The 20,746-nt window shown below is 41.8% G+C and overlaps 1 protein-coding gene across 3 annotated transcripts in view; it reads right to left on the reverse strand.

Annotated features, from left to right (window-relative positions):
* Nucleotides 1-20,515, reverse strand: part of TMPRSS2 (transmembrane serine protease 2) — a 38,281-nt gene extending 17,766 nt beyond the window's left edge. The window contains exons 1-5 of one of the 3 annotated variants that reach the window (XM_054049502.1): nucleotides 20,209-20,298; nucleotides 5,818-5,934; nucleotides 3,470-3,540; nucleotides 2,182-2,389; nucleotides 1,449-1,535 (exon numbers count right to left, since the gene is read on the reverse strand). In XM_054049502.1, the coding sequence (XP_053905477.1) occupies nucleotides 1,449-1,535; nucleotides 2,182-2,389; nucleotides 3,470-3,484 (310 nt within the window). In that variant the 5' untranslated portion in view covers nucleotides 3,485-3,540; nucleotides 5,818-5,934; nucleotides 20,209-20,298. Of the gene's footprint in view, nucleotides 1-1,448; nucleotides 1,536-2,181; nucleotides 2,390-3,469; nucleotides 3,541-5,817; nucleotides 5,935-7,673; nucleotides 7,693-20,208 lie in introns of those variants that run through there. The other 2 variants (XM_054049510.1, XM_054049494.1) reach the window with 2 other exon arrangements.
* Between the last annotated feature and the right edge of the window lie 231 nt (nucleotides 20,516-20,746).

Raw genomic sequence — 20,746 nt, forward strand, 5'->3', positions numbered from 1 at the left:
AAATGAACATTTGTGTTTTAGTGGAAATCAGTTTCTTCATTAAAAAAATGCTTCAATTAAACTATTTGAACCAGCTCTAATATTAGAAGATGAAATAGAAAGTCTGATTTTATTTTATATTTTTTAAAGAGCTGATGAGTTCTCCTGACTCCACTTGAAGCAAGTGGGAGCTGCTGGTGTTTAGCACCAGAGTGGACTAGAGGAGATCTATTCCAGAGGTGGCCAACCTGAGCCTGAGAAGGAGCCAGAATTTACTAATGTACATTGCCAAAGAGCCACAGTAATACGTCAGCAGCCCCCCATCAGCTCCCCCACCCAGCTCCCAGCGCCTCCCGTCCATCGGCAGCCCTGCCGATCAGTGCCTCCCCCCTCCCTCCCTGCACCTCCCAATCAGCTGTTTCGTGGCGTGCAGGAGGCTCGGGGTGGGGGAGGGGAGAGAGGAGCGAGGGCACAGCAGGCTCAGGTGAGGTGGCGGGAAGGGGTGGAGTGGGACCAGGGCCTCTGGCCGAGCCAGGGATTGAGCAGTGAGCACCCCCGGTACATTGGAAAGTTGGCGCCTGCAGCTCCAGCCACAGAGTTGGTGCCTACACAAGGAGCCACATATTAACTTCTGAAGAGCCACAGGTTGGCCACCCCTGGTCTATTCAATTTGCCGAAATTTTACGGAAATGCGTTCACTTTTGACATAGGAAGTGGTGTTGGGTGTGTCTGCACCTCCAACTATCTGCCTCTGCCCCAGACCCAAAAACCTTCCCTTCAAAAGTTTAGTGAAAACCAATACATCTCCACAAAACATTTTAGCTTTGACAAAACAGCATATTTCATGGCAATGAAGTGCTCCGATCAGTTCTACGAAGCACTTGTGAAAAATTAGTCAGGCCTAATATGTCTACACATACCCAATCCTTCCTTTCTTCCCTTTCCCTTCAGGGTTGCAGTTAGGAGGAAACTGTGTAACTTAAAACTTCTATGCCCAGTGTCACTTAGACCTTATAAAAGCCCTTTGCTCTGGGGCAAACTGCACTCAGCAGTTCGTCCTGAATTTGGCATCCTAAGTTGTGACCCACTGAGGCACAGTTATACTTTGATATCACATTACTAAAATAGTTGTACAAAAGCTTGTCCTAGACCAACTGTTGCTAAACAGTTTGTGGGATCTCAGAGAATTCAGATGAATAAGAGGGTGCTGCTGAGTCAAGGACACTTATCAAATGTAAATATATTTGAAGTTAAAGGAAAGGACAACAGCAACAGTGACACTAGTTATGACAAATAATTAAGCTTTTAGATATTAAAATAAGTTGCATTCATAAAAGAGATAGATAAGAATTTCCTGTTCTAACTTACCCTTCTGGAAGATGACACACTTATGTTGGGAAATGGAAAAATCTCAAGACATTTTAGCTTTGAATAAAAGATTTCTATCAACACAAACAATGCATTCTTACCAAAATACCAGATAAGGATAGCTGCAATTATGGCACCCGATAGTATTATTGCAACAGATAAAATGATGCATAGAGCTTTCTTAACTTCTGTAATTAAAAAGGGAGAAAAAGAAGAGTTAGGTTTGCAAACAAATTATTTTACTAGGCTAGCCTCCATCCCTGTCTCCCTGCAAGTAAACCTAGGGCTTGTCTACACTGGCACTTTACAGCGCTGCAACTTTCTCGCTCAGGGGTGTGAAAAAACACCCTCCTGAGCACTGCAAGTTACAGCGCTGTAATGTGCCAGTATAGACAGTGCCCCAGCACTGGGAACCGCGCTCCCAGCGCTGGGAGCTATTCCCCTCGTGGAGGTGGGGTTTTTATAGCACTGGGAGAGCTCTCTCCCAGTGCTATGCCGTGGTGTTAAAGCCAGCGTTTTAACATTACTAGTGAAGACATGCCCTTAGATGGACAGTTTTCAATCATTACTAAGCAGGCGTGAATCTGCAATTCAGATGTTACAGAGTCTCCCCATCTCATCATCACTTCAAAGAACCACCCAACTCCTCACACCTTTTACAAAAAAGTATAATAGTGTAATTGACTTGTTTGGTTACCTAGCACTCTCAGGGACAAAGAGGTACTCCTGGGATAGTCCCTCAACATAAGAGCTTGAAAGGAAACAAGTTTCATCTGTTAAACACATGCCAGATTGCAATCAATCTACATAAAAAGAAAACCAGACAAATCTTACCTGATGTGCACATTTTCGCTGATGGAGGCTTTGGCTGTACTACTGGGGGAGCTGACTGATGAACAGGAACTCTAGGGACATAATGTGGCACTGACGGAGGATAATATGGAGGAGGGTACTGTGGATACACATTAGCATCCCCAGGCTGTCTGGAAATATAGACGTTTTCTGGCTGATAACCATGATTTTCATAATATGGTGGTAGCTCCTAAATAGCAAAATTGAGGTGAAGGTGGGAAAAAACATTCATATTGCAAAGTTAGAACAATATAATCATTTATAAAAAAAACATTAAGTGTCGCGTGTAAATACAGTAAAAGCCCACTAATTCTCATTGCACTCATTCATAAATTCATTACACTCACACACACAAAAAATAGATATACAAAGTCTCCTGAGAAGTGGAGTGAGAGGCTTAGAGACATTCAACTGAGGGATTAATTTAAAAAGAAAATACAACTAGTTTCCAATAGATCACATCACCCTCTAAATATGTTTTAAATTTAGATTTCAAATTTCTTTATAAAGAAATTTTTTTTTTGCTTCCTTAAGAGTCTCTTCTGCACAATTTTTTTTTCAATAAAAGAGAAACTAACAATGAAAATAAAAAACAAAACTGGAAAAATTGCGTATTTTTTTCTGATAACATATTTCAGCTGTAAAAATTTAGGGGGTAGTTACTATGTTAGGTGCAAATTTTTCAGTGATAAATTTGATTTTCCAGTTGACAGCATCGCTTCAGTGCTAATTATCAGATCTCACTACAGCACTCTGCTAAGACTTCATTACTTTTACCAAATACACTACAGAACAAATACCATTACATTCTGAATTATAATGAAAACTACTCATTATAATCAGCAAGGTATATCTTGTCATGCAGAATACTTTATGTTGTGTATTTTTTCTCCTTCTAGCCATAGGACAATAATCAATAACTGGTCACCCAATGATTAATGTAAATTAACAAAGTTCTACTGTAATTGTATGATAGGTAGGTTTGTATTCTCATAGTACCCTCCGAGAATGGCAGAGTGCTAGATTCATAAACTACATCTATCACTGTGATATCAGAGACTTGAAGCATTAGTTCATTCATCCCCATAATACCCTGTGATGCAGGCAGGTATTTTCCCCATTTTATAGATTAGGAAACTAAAGTCAAGAAACTTTTTTAAAAAAATAAAGCCATGTATACCTATGTCCACTTTTAATTAACCTGATTATTAATTCATTACTCAGTAGACTGCTACCCACAGAAAATAAAATTGAATATTTAACTACTTACTGAGTTTACAGCCATCTTAGCTTTGTCAACAGTGCCGAGACCGCTCAAGTGTTTGAAAAACTTGGGATAACCTGTAAATATACAACAAAAACACATGCATTCATAGTGTTACAATTAGAGCTGGCTGAAAAAAGTTGTGACAGCAGTTTTCAGTTGGAAAATGCCATTTCCAAACAGAATCAAAACATTCTGCAGGAACATAGGATTTCAAAATTCGTAATGGGAAATTATTGAAATATGTATATATTATACAAGAATGTTTTGATCTTGTCAAAATAAAGGTTAAAACTAAATTTTTCAGAATATTCCATTTGTTGAAAAACAAAAAAACAAAATCAGAGATTAACTTTTTGTCCCACTTTGGGAATTTCAAAGTCTCTGAATTTCCTGCAGGACAGAAATACCATTTTTCAACTATCTCTAGTTAAGCTGCAAACCAACAAGCACAGTGATGTTTTTAGTTATGACTGTCATTTCACTCTTAACTCATCCACTTCTGTCTAGAAATGTATTGTATAAATTAAAGAGAATTAGTTTCTCAACCCTCTAACATAACTAAATATAACAGCATAAAGTAAACCTATCAGCACTACAGATTTAATACCTTAGTTTTCCTGTTAGGCTCCAGCTCTCAAATATGTAATAATATTGTTGCGGAGGGTAGGCAGTGACTGTTAACCATCAAGAGACAAAACTAAAAAAGCCATCCTCCTCCGCTACACTATAAAATTAACACTGGTTCTAGGCTACATTATGGACTAAGAATAAAATGCATGGAAATTTTCAATTTCAAGTTCAGTTAGACCACCACGCACACCCAGAAAAGAAAAGAAGTTTGCTCTCCATTAAGGGGCCAAACATTAAAAATGAACTCCTGTTGAGATCACTGAAGGAGAGGCAGAAAGGAATGTTCCTGTGCAAGTTTCAGCTCAAAGTTCATCTTTACATTCAAGCAAAATGCAAACAAACATGCTTCTATAAAACTTAACACACTGATGCAGCCTTAACTATTGCACAGCAGCAAGTAACAGCCAGCTGCATAAGTGCCCCACAGCCCAAGAAAGTGAACTGAGTGCCGTGCTCACTCTCAAAACAAGAGTACTGATACTGCCAAGCCTTGTCTCGCCTCTGAGAAAGGGGCAATTTTTTGCCTCAGGGTACACTGCAGTCAAACACCCGCAGCAGGCCTGTGTTAGACTCACAGGGCTATAAAATTGCAGTGTAGATGTCCAGGCTCAGGCTGGAGCCCACGAGCGGGGAGGGGAAGGAAGGATGGGATTGCACAGAGCCCTGGCATAGGGGACTCTGGTATAGGAAGATTGGTAATGAGAAGAATAGGACTGTTAAGGCTGTATCCCCACTTTGAACTTTAGGGTACAAAATGTGGGGGCCTGCATGAAGACTTTTAAGCTTAACTACCAGCTTAGCTTTGGTTCGCTGCCACCATCTCAAGCTAATTCCCTTTCCTGGGAAGCCTTGAGAGACCTTCACCAATTCCCTGGTGAATACAGATCCAAACCCCTTGGATCTAAAACAAGGAAAAATTAATTAGGTTCTTAAAAAGAACTTAATTAAAGAAAAAGGTAAAAATTATCTTTGTAAAATCAGTATGGAAAATAACTTTACAGGGTAATTAAACTTAAAGAGCTCAGAGGACTCCCCTTTAGTCTTAGGTTCAAAGTACAGCAAACAAAGATAAACACTCTAGTAAAAGGTACATTTACAAGTTGAGAAAACAAAGTAAAACTAAGACGCCTTGCCTGGCTATTTACTTACAAGTTTGAAATAGGAGAGACTTGTTTAGAAAGATGGGGAGAACCTGGATTGATGTCTGGTCCCTCTCGGTCCCAAGAGCGAACGAACTCCCAAACAAAGAGCACAAACAAAAGCCTTCCCTCCCTCCCCCCCCCCCCCCCCCCCCCAAGATTTGAAAGTATCTTGTCCCCTTATTGGTCCTTTGGGTCAGATGCCAGCCAGATACCTGAGCTTCTTAACCCTTTACAGGGAAAAGGATTTTGGAGTCTCTGGCCAGGAGGGATTTTATAGTACTGTACACAGGACAGCTGTTACACCCTTCCCTTTATAGTTATGACAAGGACTAAATTGCAGCCATCTCTTCAGCGGATTGCACCAGTGGCATAAACAGTTAGAACATACCAACACTCCACAGCAATTTAGAATAGGAAAGCCAGGGGGGTGGGGGCGGGAACAGAACTGGTCAAAGCCACAGGAGAAATTTAGGTCAGCAGAATGCTATTAGTCTTATTTGGGCAGGACACTGGGGTTAAAACCATTTACTCTTACTTACAGGAAAGGCAATGAATCAAGTGAACACAAGTCGTCAGTACCTCTGTTTTATGTCTCATCCATTCTTACTCAGATGTTCACAGCATATAATGGTGGCACGCAGTTCTGCCCCACCTCAGTGGTTGAGTAACACTTCGCAGAAGGGGTTATTCTATTCTCTGGAAAAGGTGATATGAAAACAGAATGGTAATCAACGCAACCTTAGAAATATCTGCTGCTTGGTCAGCTTCTTAAATAAAAGACTTAGGCTATGTCTACACTACAGATGCCTCAGTGGCACAGCTATGAAGCTGCAGCTGTGCTGCTGTAACACCATAGTGTAAACAATTGCTCTAGCAACAGAAAGGGGGTTTCCATTGCTGTAGTTAATCCACCCCCCTGAGAAGTGGTAGCTAAGCTAGATCGATAGAAGGATTCTTCCATCAACCCAATGGCATTTAAACTGGGGCTTAGTTTGGCCTAACTAAGGGTGTGAATTCACACTTGAGGGTGTGAATTTTTCAAGCCCCAGAGCAACATAGCTAGGTTGACCTAAATTTTCAGTATAGACCAGGATTAGGCCATGTTTGCACTACAGCAGTATAGCTACGGCCAGGTAGCTATGCCATTGTGACCTGGTAGTATAAACATAAGACTACAGCAACGGAAGATGTTTTTCCATCACTGCAGGAACTCCACCTCCCTAAGTGACGGTAGCTAGGCCAACAGAAGCATTCTTCTGTCAGCTTAGCTGCTCCTACAGCAAGAATTAGGGCAGGATAGTGCTCAGGGGTGTGGATTTTTTAACACCACAAGTGCTGTAACTATGCTAACCCCAATTTGTAAGGTAGACCAGGCCAAATGCTTCCACTACAAAAAACACTAGGCATTTTTTACTCTCCATAGTGTAAGATACTGCTAGGAATTTTTAAAGTAAGTTTCTCATACCCACTTTATCCTTTGTTATTTCACCAACTATTTCCTCCTGTGTTTGCAGAAAGAGATGAAGCTATAGTGCCTCATCAGTCACTGGCTTTTGCACCAGAATTACCAATACAGTTTGCGTTAGCTTGCCCTCCCTTTGCTGGCTGATAATTGTTCTGTGTTAACAAATCACTAAATATAGGCCCTAGTGATAGTGTGTCTATTTATTAATCAATATTTATACAAAAGTATTAAAAATCACATCATATTTTGCTAGATTTTAAAGTAGGCCAGATGGTAAACTAATTAATAAGGTCTATTTAAAATACTACCCCACCTCATGTAAAACTGTACTAGATTTAAAAATGTCCTAAGGGTAGTAAGAGGGAAGATCCTTTCATGGATTGAGAACTGGTTAAAAGGGAACAAAGGGCAGGAATAAATGGTAAATTTTCAGAATGGAGAGGGGTAACTAGTGGTGTTCCCCAAGGGTCAGTCCTAGGACCAATCCTATTCAACTTATTCATAAATGATCTGGAGAAAGGGTAAACAGTGAGGTGGCAAAGTTTGCAGACGATACTAAACTGCTCAAGATAGTTAAGACAAAAGCAGACTGTGAAGAACTTCAAAAAGATCTCACAAAACTAAGTGACTGGGCAACAAAATAGCAAATGAAATTTAATGTGGATAAATGTAAAGTAATGCACATTAGAAAAAATAACCCCAAATATACATACAATATTATGGGGGCTAATTTAGCTACAGCTAATCAGGAAAGATCTTGGAGTCATCGTGGATAGTTCTCTGTAGACGTCCACGCAGTGTGCAGCCGCAGTCAAAAAAGCGAACAGGATGTTAGGAATCATTAAAAAAGGGATAGAGAATAAGGCTTGGTCCACACTGGGGCAGGGGATCGAGTTAGGAAACGCAACTTCAGCTACAAGAATAGCGTAGCTGAAGTCGACGTTTCCTAGATGGAATTAAGTTTACTTACTGCGGGTCCACGCGGCGCAGGCAAGCTCCCCCGTCGACAGCCCTTCCTCCTCTCGGCGAGCAGGAGTTCCGCAGTCGATGGGGGAGCGCTTCTGGGATCGATTTCTCTTGTCCAGATGAGACGCGATAAATTGATCCCAGAAGATCAACCTCTACCCGCCAAATCAGGTGGGTAGTGTGGACCTAGCCTAAGACAGAGAATATTTTATTGCCCTTATATAAATCCATGGTACACCCACATCTTGAATACTGCATACAGATGTGGTCTCATCTCAAAAAAGATATACTGGCACTAGAACAGGGTCAGAGAAGGGCAACTAAAATGATTAGGGATTTGGAATGGGTCCCATATGAGGAGAGATTAAAGAGGCTAGGACTCTTCATCTTGGAAAAGAGGAGACTAGGGGGGATATGATAGAGGTATATAAAATCATGAGTGCTGTGGAAAAAGTGAATAAGGAGAAGTTATTTACTTGTTCCCATAATAGAAGAACGAGGGACCACCAAATGAAATTAATGGGCAGCAGGTTTAAAACAAATAAAAAGAAGTTCTTCTTCACACAGCACACAGTCAATCTGTGGAACTCCTTGCCTGAGGAGGTTGTGAAGGCTAGCACGATAACAGCGTTTAAAAGAGAACTAGATAAATTCATGGAGGTTAAGTCCATTAATGGCTATTAGCCAGGATAGGTAAGGAATGGTGTCCCTAGCCTGTTTGTCAAAGGCTGGAGATGGATGGCAGGAGAGAGATCACTTGATCATTACCTGTTAGATTCACTTCCTCTGGGGGACCTGGCAGTGACCACTGTCAGCAGACAGGATGCTGGGCTGGATGGACCTTTGGTCTGACCCAGTATGGCCATTCTTATGTTCTTAACATGCTAGCTACTATTACGGAGAGACTATTAGTCTCCTAGTAATTAAAGCTGTACTTGATTTCCATCCTATGTAAAAACCAACTCATGTTTTTTTCCAGAGTATAGTGTCAACTTTCAAAGAACAATTTTCTTCTAACAGCGTGAAAGAAGCGGCACAAATACTTTCAGATGAAAAGATGTTAGGATAACTGAATTTTAATAAAGTTTAACTTTTGTATCTCTGCATGTTGATAACAGCGATAAATGCCTCAGTATTCACTTGGGAAATAACTTTCCATCATATCCTTATTCATAAGATGGGTGGGAGTTCACACCGCCCAATGGCTTTGAATAAAAATGCCAATACAACCTCCATGTAACTCACTGGAGCTGCTTATCATACTGCAGTTCTCTGTCTGAAGGAATTATGAGTGTTTAAGTTATCCTTTGACGCCTTCTGAAGAAAGGTTGTGCACCTGGGGCCTGATCCAATAATCACCGAAGTTAACAGAAAAACTCCCACTGACTTTATGGAAGATGGAGTGGTCACCAACCAGATGCCCTCTTAGAACTCATAGACTTTAAAGTCAGAAGGGACCATTATGATCATCTGGTCTGACTCTTTTCCTCTGCCCTCCACCCACGCTCAGGAACAGTGCCCTGGAATAGCTGATGACCTCAAAATGCTGTATCATTAGCTGATGGTTTACAGGGAAGAGTGAAACCTTTTGGGAGACCACCAGCAACACTTCCTGAAGCACTCTAGATTTATCTTCAAGAACAGCCATCCAAGGTAAAACACTGGACATTCCTTAGCTTGGGTTGTCCAAAAAGGGTTTACCTGCATAATGGGCACATTTATAGTTTTGTACCTATTAAAATTTCCATTAAAGCTATAGATCAAATTAATTATGATATTGTGACTATATGATCAGTCCAAAATCTGTTTTTGTTCAGTTTGAAAGATGTTTTGTCAGCTTGCAGGCCTGCCAGTGCATATTGTAAATAAAACCAGTAAGAGGGTATTTCAAAGCATGAATCAGAAATGTTTGTGTAAATAAAAATTGCTATGACTGAACCGGAAACTTTCCAAAAGTGTTATGCAAAAGTAAATAATTTGTTTATTTTCAGTGCATATACAGGAGATAGCTTATTAAAAAGGGGGGGAAATGGTCTCATAACTGTTCTTTGCTATTAGAAACAGCTAGACCCTTAATAGAGACTATTAAAATAGTCTCTATGAAAGTGTAGGTTGTTATTGGGTAGTTCCTTGGCTGTGCAGAGAGTTGATCATGACACACAATTCAGAACTTTTTACTCAGATGACCTCACAACCGTCAGAAACAAAACTGTGGATCAAAATACTAAAAATGTTTGAATAGCCAACATAGTAGAAGTCACCCGAAAGAATTTTGAAAGCTTTTTTTTTTTTTTTTTTTTTTTTTTAATATTTTCACTGGCACCTCTCTGACCTCCTTCTCCCACAGTTTCTCCCCCAGGCACTTCCTCCAGAGTAGAAGAATGTCACATACGTGCAATTGTGCTTGTTATCATAGGATTGCCAGGCAGCGGATGCTGCAAAGCTTATTTTAGAGCAGTAGATAAATTTTCCAAGACTAATTGGGCATTAGACATATTCCTATTATATTGTTAAATCTGAGCCATCAACCTTCCCAGCATCCCTTCAGTCACCACTAGAACTTGCTGCCCCAGGTAGCTGGCAAAAACACTGTGCAATAACAAAGATGGAATTTTAGCCCTGAACACCCAGCATAGACACTGACAATATCCAGCCAATCACAGACCCGGAGAAAGGGAAGATCAAGTCCAGTTGCATTTGCATTTTTACAGTACAGTTACTAATATGGCATTTTTAATGGTTCTAATGTTTAACACACAAAATGCGGTGCCTCAATAATGCTCTTAAGAAATTGGGGGAAATTCCTCAAAAAGATTCTAGCCATCTGATTTCACCCTATGGGAAGCCTGAAGCTACTCAGTGTCAAAGCTAGCAATAGCTTAATTTAGTTTTACAATAAGTTTTGCACCTCAAAAAATACAGTAAACAAGATCAGTCATTTCCTCCCAGTCTCCTCAATTTGAAATTGAGACAAATATTTAAGGAAAGAGGACATCAAATTCCTGTTTGTTTGTTCTAATCAGTTACAACTGAAACATATATCTGTAGCTAAACTAAAAGTAAAAGAAAAGACCTGTCATTGTTCAAATATAAAGAAGCTAATAAATTTAGGAGCAAACTAACAGTGATCAATGACTAAGTATTTGAAATCACTGTGTGGTATTTGAGAGCTTATTGCACACTCTAAAAAAGATCTCTCACAACATAATGTCCCCAAAAGTCCCACTAGTTAGGAGCCTTTACTCTATTACTAAAACAAGCAAATAGTCTCTAGAGGAAGGAATTGGGGGTCAGGAAACCCTGTCTTTTAATCTCAGCTCTGCCAATGACTTCCTCATAGCTCGACAGTAAGTAATTTCTTTCTGTCTCTGGTTCCCCAGCTGAAAAACGGCAATAATGCTTACACGCCACACATAGCATTCTGAATTACTTTATAGTTGTACAGAGCTTTGGAAACAAAAAGTGCTATTATTAATTACATTAGCTTCCTCAGACTCTGTAATTGGCTACGGCTACACTAGATTAGAGAGTTTACAGCAGTGCAGCTGTAAACTCTCTAATGTAGCTGCTCAAAGCCAACATACTCCAGCCCCCACGAGTGGTGGTAGCTATGTTGGTGTGAGAAGCTCTCTCACCAGTACATAGCGCTGTCCACACCAGTGCTTCGGTCAGTATGACTTATGTTGCTCAGGAAGGTGGCTTTTTCACACCACTGGGCGACATAAATTATACCAACATAAGTGGTAGCGTAGATATAACCTAAAAGGAAAGACAGCATTAGTTTTGATAGCAACACAACATGTATGGAAACCAGTACTGTGCTTGTACTTTCAGAAGCCTAATTTAAGCAAACTCACTCACCTTAGTCTAGATATCTACAGCCTCATGATGACAGTATATGTCCTCCACCTTTGTACTCACTATACGTTTTAGCAGTCTTGTGTCCTGAAACTTATTAGTTGTTTGCCAAGTTTCTGAGATACGAATCAGCAGTAAATAAATCAGACCAGTTATTTATAGGTCTAGCTACGTCAGAGCAAACACTTTGATGAGGAAGGATAAAAGACAAGGAAGTAAGTATAAAATAAAACAAGTAAACAAACTAAACTGTAAACTATGCAAAATCATGGTGCTGATTTATAGTCATGGCTAAACAAAATACACAACAAAAAACATTACAGGTAGAAAAACTCAGCTCTCGTCCCCTAACATCCGTACTGTACTTGTGCTACACTGATGACATCTTCATCATCTGGACCCATGGGAAGGAGGCCCTTGAGGAATTCCACCAAGATTTCAACGATTTCCACCCCACCATTAACCTCAGCCTGGACCAGTCCACCCAAGAGGTCCACTTCCTAGACATTACAGTGCTAATAAATGATGATCACATATACACCATCCTAGATCGGAAACCTACTGACCTACATGCCTCCAGCTTTCATCCAGACCACATCACACGATCCATTGTCTACAGCCAAGCTCTAAGATACAACCGCATTTGCTCCGATCCCTCAGTCAGAGACAAACACCTACAGAATCTCTATCAAGCATTCTTAAAACTACAATACCCACCTGGTGAAGTGAAGAAACAGATTGACAGAGCCAGAAGGGTACAGAGCCAGAAGGGTACCGAGAAGTCACCTTCTACAAGACAGGCCCAACAAAGAAAGAAACAGAACACCACCAGCCATCATCTATGATCCCCAACTAAAACCTCTCCAGCGCATCATCAAGAATCTATAACCTATCCTGAAAGATGATCCCTCATTCTCACAGACTTGGGAGACAGGCCAGTCCTCGCCTACAGACAGCCTCCCAACCTGAAGCAAATACTCACCAGCAACTACACACCACACAACAAAAACACCAACCCAGGAACCAAACCCTGCTACAAACCCTGGTGCCAACTCTGTTCACATATCTATTCAAGGGACACCAGCATAGGACCTAACCACATCAGCCACACCATCCGGGGCTCGTTCACCTGCACATCTACCAATGTGATATATGCCATCATGTGCCAGCAATGCCCCTCTGCCATACACATTGGCCAAACCGGACAGTTTCTATGCAAAAAAATAAATGGACACAAATCTGACATCAGGAATCATAACATTCACAAACCAGTAAGAGAACGCTTCAATCTCTCTGGTCACTCAATAACAGACCTAAAAGTGGCAATTCTTCAACAACAAAAAACTTCAAAAACAGACTCCAAGGTGAAGCTGCAGAACTGGAATTAATTTGCAAACTGGATACCATCAGATTAGGCCTGAACAAAGACTGGGAGTGGTTGGGTCATTACAAAACCTAAACTTAATTTCCCCAGTACTAATGTCCCCCTACTGTTACTCACACCTTCTTGTCAACTGTATGTAATGAGCCACTCTCTTACCACTTCAAAAGTTATTTTTCCTCCTTTGGTATCCTGCTGTTAATTGATTTATCTTGTTAGACTGACCTCACACTTTGTAAAGCACCCCCATCATTTTTCACTTCACGCTTCTGATGAAGTAGGTTCTAGCCCACGAAAGCTTATGCCCAAATAAATTTGTTAGTCTCCAAAGTGCCACAAGGACTCCTCGTTGTTTTTGCTGATACAGACTAACACTGCTACCTGTCATCATTCAGTTGTGACCCCCTACAAGTTTTCAACAGTGTATATGTAAACAAGATTACCGAAGAATTTTAGCTGAGTGGGAAAGGAGAAAACAACAGGAAAAGGAATTGTTTTACAGGTTCACTTTGTGTGGTCTTTTCACACATCCCCCAATCCTTCAGTCCTTACTGCATGGGCAAGATACATGGAGAAAGGCCAATGTCCCTACTTAACAAGCATTAGCATTTTGCATTAGTCAAATTAATAATGACAGGTTTCAGAGTAGCAGCCGTGTTAGTCTGTATCCGCAAAAAGAACAGGGGTACTTGTGGCACCTTAGAGACTAACAAATTTATTTGAGCATAAGCTTTCATGGGCTACAGCCCACTTCTCAATATATGTCCCATTCTATGCATCCGAAGGAGATATATATACACATACAGAGAGCATGAAAGGTGAGAGTTGTCTTACCAACTCTGAGAGGCCAATTAAGTAAGAGAAAAAAAACTTTTGAAGTGATAATCAAGATAGCCCAGTACAGACCGTTTGATATTGGTGTAGAGGGCTTCTACATCCATAGTGGCCCGGATGGTGTTTTCTGGATGTAGAAGCCCTCTACACCAATATTCCACACAAAGATAGACTACAAGCTTTCAGGAACACTATCCCCGATAATGTCACAGCTAACCCGCATGGCCCCACAGTATGCCAACATTTTTATGGCTGACTTAGAACAAAGCTTCCTTAGCGCTCGTCCCCTAACGCCCCTACTCTACTTGCACTACATTAATGACATCTTCATCATCTGGACCCATGGAAAAGAAGCCCTTGAGGAATTCCATCCCACCGTCAACCTCAGCCTAGATCAATCCACACAAGCAGTCCATTTCCTGGACACTACTGTGCTAATAAGCAATGGTCACATAAATACCACCCTATACCGGAAACCTACTGACCGCTATACTTACCTACATGCCTCCAGCTTCCATCCAGGACACACCACACGATCCATTGTCTACAGCCAAGCTCTAAGATACAACCGCATTTGCTCCAATCCCTCAGACAGAGACAAACACCTACAAGATCTCTATCGAGCATTCTTAAAACTACAATACCCACCTGCTGAAGTGACAAAACAGATTGACAGAGCCAGACGAGTACCCAGAAGTCACCTCCTACAAGATAGGCCCAACAAAGAAAATAACAGAACACAACTAGCTGTCACCTTCAGCCCCCAACTAAAACCTCTCCAGCGCATCATCAAGGATCTACAACCTATCCTGAAAGATGATCCCTCACTCTCACAGACTTGGGAGACAGGCCAGTCCTCGCCTACAGACAGCCTCCCAACCTGAAGCAAATACTCACCAGCAACTACACATCACTGAACAAAAACACTGACCCAGGAACCTATCCTTGCAACAAAGCCCAATGCCAACTCTGTCCACATATCTATTCAAGGGAAACCAGCATAGGACCTTAATCACATCAGCCACACCATCTCGGGCTCGTTCACCTGCACATTTACCAATGTGATATATGCCATCATGTGCCAGCAATGTCCCTCTGCCATGTACATTGGCCAAACTGGACAGTCTCTACGCAAAAGAATTAATGGACACAAATCTGACATCAGGAATCATAACATTCAAAAACCAGTAGGAGAACACTTTAGCCTGTCTGGTCATTCAATGACAGACCTGCGGGTGGCAATTTTGCAACAGAAAAGCTTCAAAAACAGACTCCAACGAGAAACTGAGCTGAAAATGATATGCAAATTAGATACAATCAACTTAGGTTTAAATAGAGACTGGGAATGGCTGAGCCATTACAAACATTGAATCTATCTCCCCATGTAAGTATTCTCACACTTCTTATCAAACTGTCTGTGCTGGGCTATCTTGATTATCACTTCAAAAGTTTTTCTCTCTTACTTAATTGGCCTCTCAGAGTTGGTAAGACAATTCCCACCTTTCATGCTCTCTGTATGTGTATATATATATATATATATATATATATCCTCAATATATGCTCCATTCTGTGCATCTGAAGAAGTGGGCTGTAGCCCATGAAAGCTTATGCTCAAATAAATGTGTTAGTCTCTAAGGTGCCACCAGTACTCCTGTTCTTTTTGCAAATTAATAATGTCATGATTTACACAGAAGTGTAATAAAATTGTTGAAATATTCCAATTCCGATTACTTTTAAAAGAAAGGGTACTTAGTTGGATCATCTGTGCTCATTTGAGCTCCTGCACTGTATGTTCATCAAAATATTGACAACTTTCATTTTATCAGGGAAGTATTACCAAATGCTTCTGTTACAGTGCCTGAACGCATTCTGAAATAAATCGTTCCTGAACCTCCTCTTCAGGCCTTCAAACAACCCCTGAACCTCTCCAAGCTCATCATCAGAAGCAAACTCCCCACAGAGCAGGACACACCAACTCAAAGCAGCACCAGACCCTACCAGAAAAACAGATGCAAAACCTGCAGACATATCTCCACTGCTACAGTGATTAACACCCCCTATACCACACCTTTCAAGATCCAGGGGTCAGACACATGCCTATCACAACATGTGGTGTACCTCATCCAGTGCACTAAATGCCCCAATAGCAACTATGTGGGTGAAACAAAACAATCACTAGTACGCTCTCAAAAAAACGATACAAGACAAAAACACCACATCACCTGCGACTGAACACTTTTCACAAAGTGATCTATCTATATCTGACCTATCAGTCCTCATTCTAAAAGGAAATCTGCACAACACTTTCAAAAGATGAGCCTGGGAGCTTAAATTCATAACTTTGCTAGACACTAAAAATCATGGACTGAACAGACACTGGATTTATGGCTTATTACTACAATCTGAAATCCTCTAACAACCCTCCCATCAGATGTTTTCCCCTCCCTTTTTCTCCCTGTGATTGACGGAGTGTTAACGGGCCACTTCATCTTGAATGGTCCCTTGAAATGTGTGTTGTTTACTTCTGCTAAATAATCTGTTCCATCTGGTATTTAGCTGTGACCCTCTGAATTCATTTCCCAGACCTGAAGAAGAGCTCTGTGTAAGCTCAAAAGCTTGTCTCTCTCACCAACAGAAGTTGTTCTGATAAAAGATATTCCCTCACCCACCGTTTCTCTGAACACATTCAGACAGTTTAGCATTCTGGGTGGAATTCACCCCTGTGCAAAGTGGCTGACAGTGATCTGTGTAGGGTGACCAGATGTCCCGATTTTATAGGGACAGTCCTGATTTTTGAGTCTTTTTCTTATATAGGCTCCTATTACCTCCCCACCCCGATTTTTCACACTTGCTGTCTGGTCACCCTAGATCTGTGTACCATTTAGCCCTCAAAATAGGTCTTTGTTGACATATGGGCCTTGAGCTGGTCCTCTGCACAGGGGTGAATTCCACACAATGCGCGTGTGCTGGAGCAATTAAGCCTCATCCACAATGAACAAGATACTGTGAAAAAGACCATTCAAGTGTCAAGTAGAGCTGGGAATTTTTTGACAAAACTTTTTTTCCTTGGAAAATTCTGAATTGTTGAAACCAAAACTTTTTTTGCAGAAAAGGGTGGGCTTCAACAAATTGTTCAACTTGAAAAAGGTTTAGAAATTGTCAAAATAATTTGTTTTCCTATCCTGTTTTTCAAAATGAAGAATTCCAGTCTTCCTTTTAGAAACAACTTTTAAAAAAATATATTTAAGATAAAGTAAGAAAAAAAATTAAATTAAAAATCATCAAAATCAAAATGAAATATTTTGATAAACACAAACCACATTTTTTGTGGGGGCGATGGAGGGATTTTCAGTTCACAAAAATGTTCAAGATTAACTTTTTGTCCTGATTCAGCACAAAGAATTTCAGTCTCAACAACTTTTGCAGGATAGGAAAACTATTTCCCACCCAGCTCTAGTATCTGGGTAGAAGACTCACCCCATTTATAAAATGTAAATGCTCCTCCTGTGTTCCTTGATTGTTCCAGACCAGAGTATTTTCTGGGACTTCGTTAAACTGCTGAATTATTCTGCATCATGCAAAATGGAAATGGTTCTATTTATAATGCACATGTACATTACCAGAACTCTGCCCCCTCCAACTAAGTGCCACAGGAAGGAACTAGAGAGCCATATGGCAGTAGCAAAGTCCAGTTAAACGTCCAATTTAAGCAAAAAAAAACCCACCACACACATCAGCCAGTGTTCATGCCAGAAGTACTTGTGTGCGCATTCTGGTAAGGAACAGAAACAATACCATGCAACTCTATTGGCCTTGCAATACTATTCCAAACAAGGAATCCAGAAACGGGAAGCATGGGGGGCAGTGAAAAAAAAAATCAAGAATATTTGAATACATTCAATAAACAGGTGATCAGTAATTGTCATTTACTAGTGCATATTTTAGGAGCAGAAAAATAGACTAAATACAAATAAATGTGCTCTGTTCTATTTATGATTAGTTATGCCACCACCACAGTTGGCAAATTTATTACCTTGATCCTGCAACTTGCTCTGCATGTACAGACCCCTGCATCTATATGTCATCTATTGACTTTACTTGAACAGTACATGGGAGTAGGGGCTCATCCATGAACATCAGCTTGAAGGATTGGGACCTTAAAGATGGTGGGTTCCTCCAAAAAGGTGCCTTGGCCAACACCCTAACCTGCTATTTAAAGTTGGTGGGGGGTTTCCTGGTAGCACTACTGTGCTACATTTGATCTATATTAATAGTTTTTAAAATTATACTGTCAGGAAAGACAAAATTGTCAAATTAAAGGTTACATTTCTCAGCCTGTGTCTACTTTACTTAATTTGTATTTCTTGGCTTTTATGTTTTAGCCCTACCTAATTTGAATTTGTTATGTTTTTCCTATGACTGTGTCCCATACACATTTGTATAACGGCAATGATTATAGCAAATTCCCTATCTTCATTCATTTACCTCTACAGCATCATTTCTTTTGTGATGCTCATCTGAAGTAACAAACCACTGAAATCAAAATTCAAAGTTGCTCCCGCCTCTGTTTCCCCCAATTGTGCTGGTATTTCCTCTAGGTCTGTTAGAATATAAGCTTGCAAAAGGAGGACTGTCATTTCATGCTTTCTACAGAGCTAGTGACATTGTTAGCACTTAATAAATAAGAGATATTAAAAACTGGATATTTAAAGGAATTAAGTTGGAATATACTTGTCTCTTTTTGGTCTACTGCTGAAAAACCCTGGGGTGAATCCAGGCCCTACTGAGGTCAATGAAAGTTCTGCTATTGACTTCAAAGGGGTCAAAAATTTCACCCCTGGAATCCATTTTTAAATTGGGCTGGGCGGGGGGAAGAGAAGAGATAGTTTGGGGGTGGGGAGAGTTACTTTATATGAATTTAGCTGAAAATGCAGGAAATGTCCCCCCAGAAATGGGGTCTTTTGTAAAAATATAGCAATATCAACATATTTTTATATTGAATGATAAGAGTACAGGACTAGTAAAGAATTCTGAGCTAGTCTCACCTCTGACAGTCATTCAGCGTGACCTTGGACAAATTGCTCAATCTCTCAGTTCCCCTCCCCCACAACTGTGAAAGCTAGATAATATTTACTCAGTTGTTATTAGGAGGTTTAATTTAGTGTTTGTAGAGCACTCATGGCCTTTTTTCCCCAGGGATATCAAAGTACTCTATTATTCCATCCACAGTATTCACTCAGACTTTCCCATTCCTCTTACCTACTGTGGGACAGAGGATGGAAAAATGTATTTATCCAGGGTTGTGTACTGTGCTCACCAACCACTCTGGTACCCAAGAGATGTGTGTGGAGGGCAAGGGCATACAGTGGTGGGTGGCTAAGCAATTTAGGGCCTAATGCTTCAATCCTTACTCATTTGAGTCACACTTGTTAGTAGCCCCACTGAAACCAATGAGCTACTCACATGCATAAAGACTATTTGCACAATTTCATAAATTAGATGTTCCTCTGAAATGATTACAATATAAGGAAGTGTCTTTTTTGCCTTTAAGATGCCATATCTACCAATGACACTATTATTACATACAGTGATCAGGATGCACGTTACTGTTTTGCACTACATCATGCTTTCCATCCAAGGACCTCAAAGTGTTTTGCCAAGTAAAGTCTCACCACACCCCTGTAAGGAAAATATCCATTATCCCCATTTTACCGATGGTGAAACTGAGGCATGGAGCAACTACATGAATCGCCCAATAGCAGGTAGCAAGTCTGTTGCAAAATTCAAGAGTTCCTAGCACCCAGTTCTATGTTCACATATGATCTGTGTTCCCCGAGAACATCAAGATGAGCATAAAGCTGTCAAATTTCAAACAGCTAAGACAAAGCAGGTAACAACTCTCTCATTTCTTTTGTGATCCTAGAAACAAAAGCCATCCCATCCTCGTCTAATTACACCGCTTTTTGAGACACCTGCCTAGCATGAAGGATGGGTTATTTATGAAGCACCAGCTGTCATATAAGGGGGACTAGAAGGGGCATCAAAAGATCCCTTTGGAAAGGCAACATTTGCTGTTCCACATAAACTCTCAGGGGAGCCAGGGCTCTTGAATGGTTACCCAACACCCTGCATATGGGCAGGGTTATTTTTCGGCAATATCTAACCACCCACTAACTACATTCTGTGCTGATTTCCCACCCCCACTATCCCAGCCAAGGGACGAACCTGCTCCAGCCACTACCGACCGGAGCCGGCGTGCAATTCCAAGGCTGGGATCTCGGCATTGGCAATGCCGCCGGGGCCACCCGAGGCGCTGCCTTCGACCCAGCCAATACGTTGAAAGCGAGTTTCCAAAGAGAGCTGCCAAATCCCTGCCAAGGACACACACGAGTCGCCGCTGGCTGCGGGCGGGGTCGATGAGCCCCCGTCACACGCCCACCCCCCAGAGCCACCGCAACCCACTCACCGCCGGACTCCCCCGTTGCTCTAACCCGCGGTGGGGCGGGATTCCCGAGCCCAGGGGCGCCCGCCGCGCTCCTGTTCCAGCCGGGCCGGGCTAGCTGTGGAGTTTGCCCCGCGGCTGCTGCTGCTGCTCCCCTGGAGCCGGGACTGCGCCCCTTGCCCTGCCCACAGCCAGCCGCGCCGGGAAAGTCACGGAGCGGCGGCCGCGGGCGGGGAGGAGCCTGGCGGGGGGAGAGGGAGCGGCTGGCAAAGGGGCAGGTGGCGGCGTGGTGCGGAGTCACTGCCCTCCCCTTCATCGCCCCCCCCCCCCAGGCGCGGGCAGGAGCCGGGGCGGGATTCCAGGCGCGGGTGACACACCGCGCTCGGGGAGGGGGCCGGAGACAGGGAGTCCAGGGGCTGCAGCCGGCCAGGCACCAGTCAGCTCATCCCCGGGGCGTAAAAACCAGCCAGCCGCTCCCCGCTGGCTGCCCCAGCCAGCTCTCCCGCCTAGGGCGCCCGGGCTGCTGCCGGGGGGTGTTAAGGCCGGTGGTTTGTAACGCGTC

This window comes from Malaclemys terrapin, chromosome 1 (assembly GCF_027887155.1).
Source record: "Malaclemys terrapin pileata isolate rMalTer1 chromosome 1, rMalTer1.hap1, whole genome shotgun sequence".
In the NCBI taxonomy this organism is placed as follows: domain Eukaryota; kingdom Metazoa; phylum Chordata; order Testudines; family Emydidae; genus Malaclemys; species Malaclemys terrapin.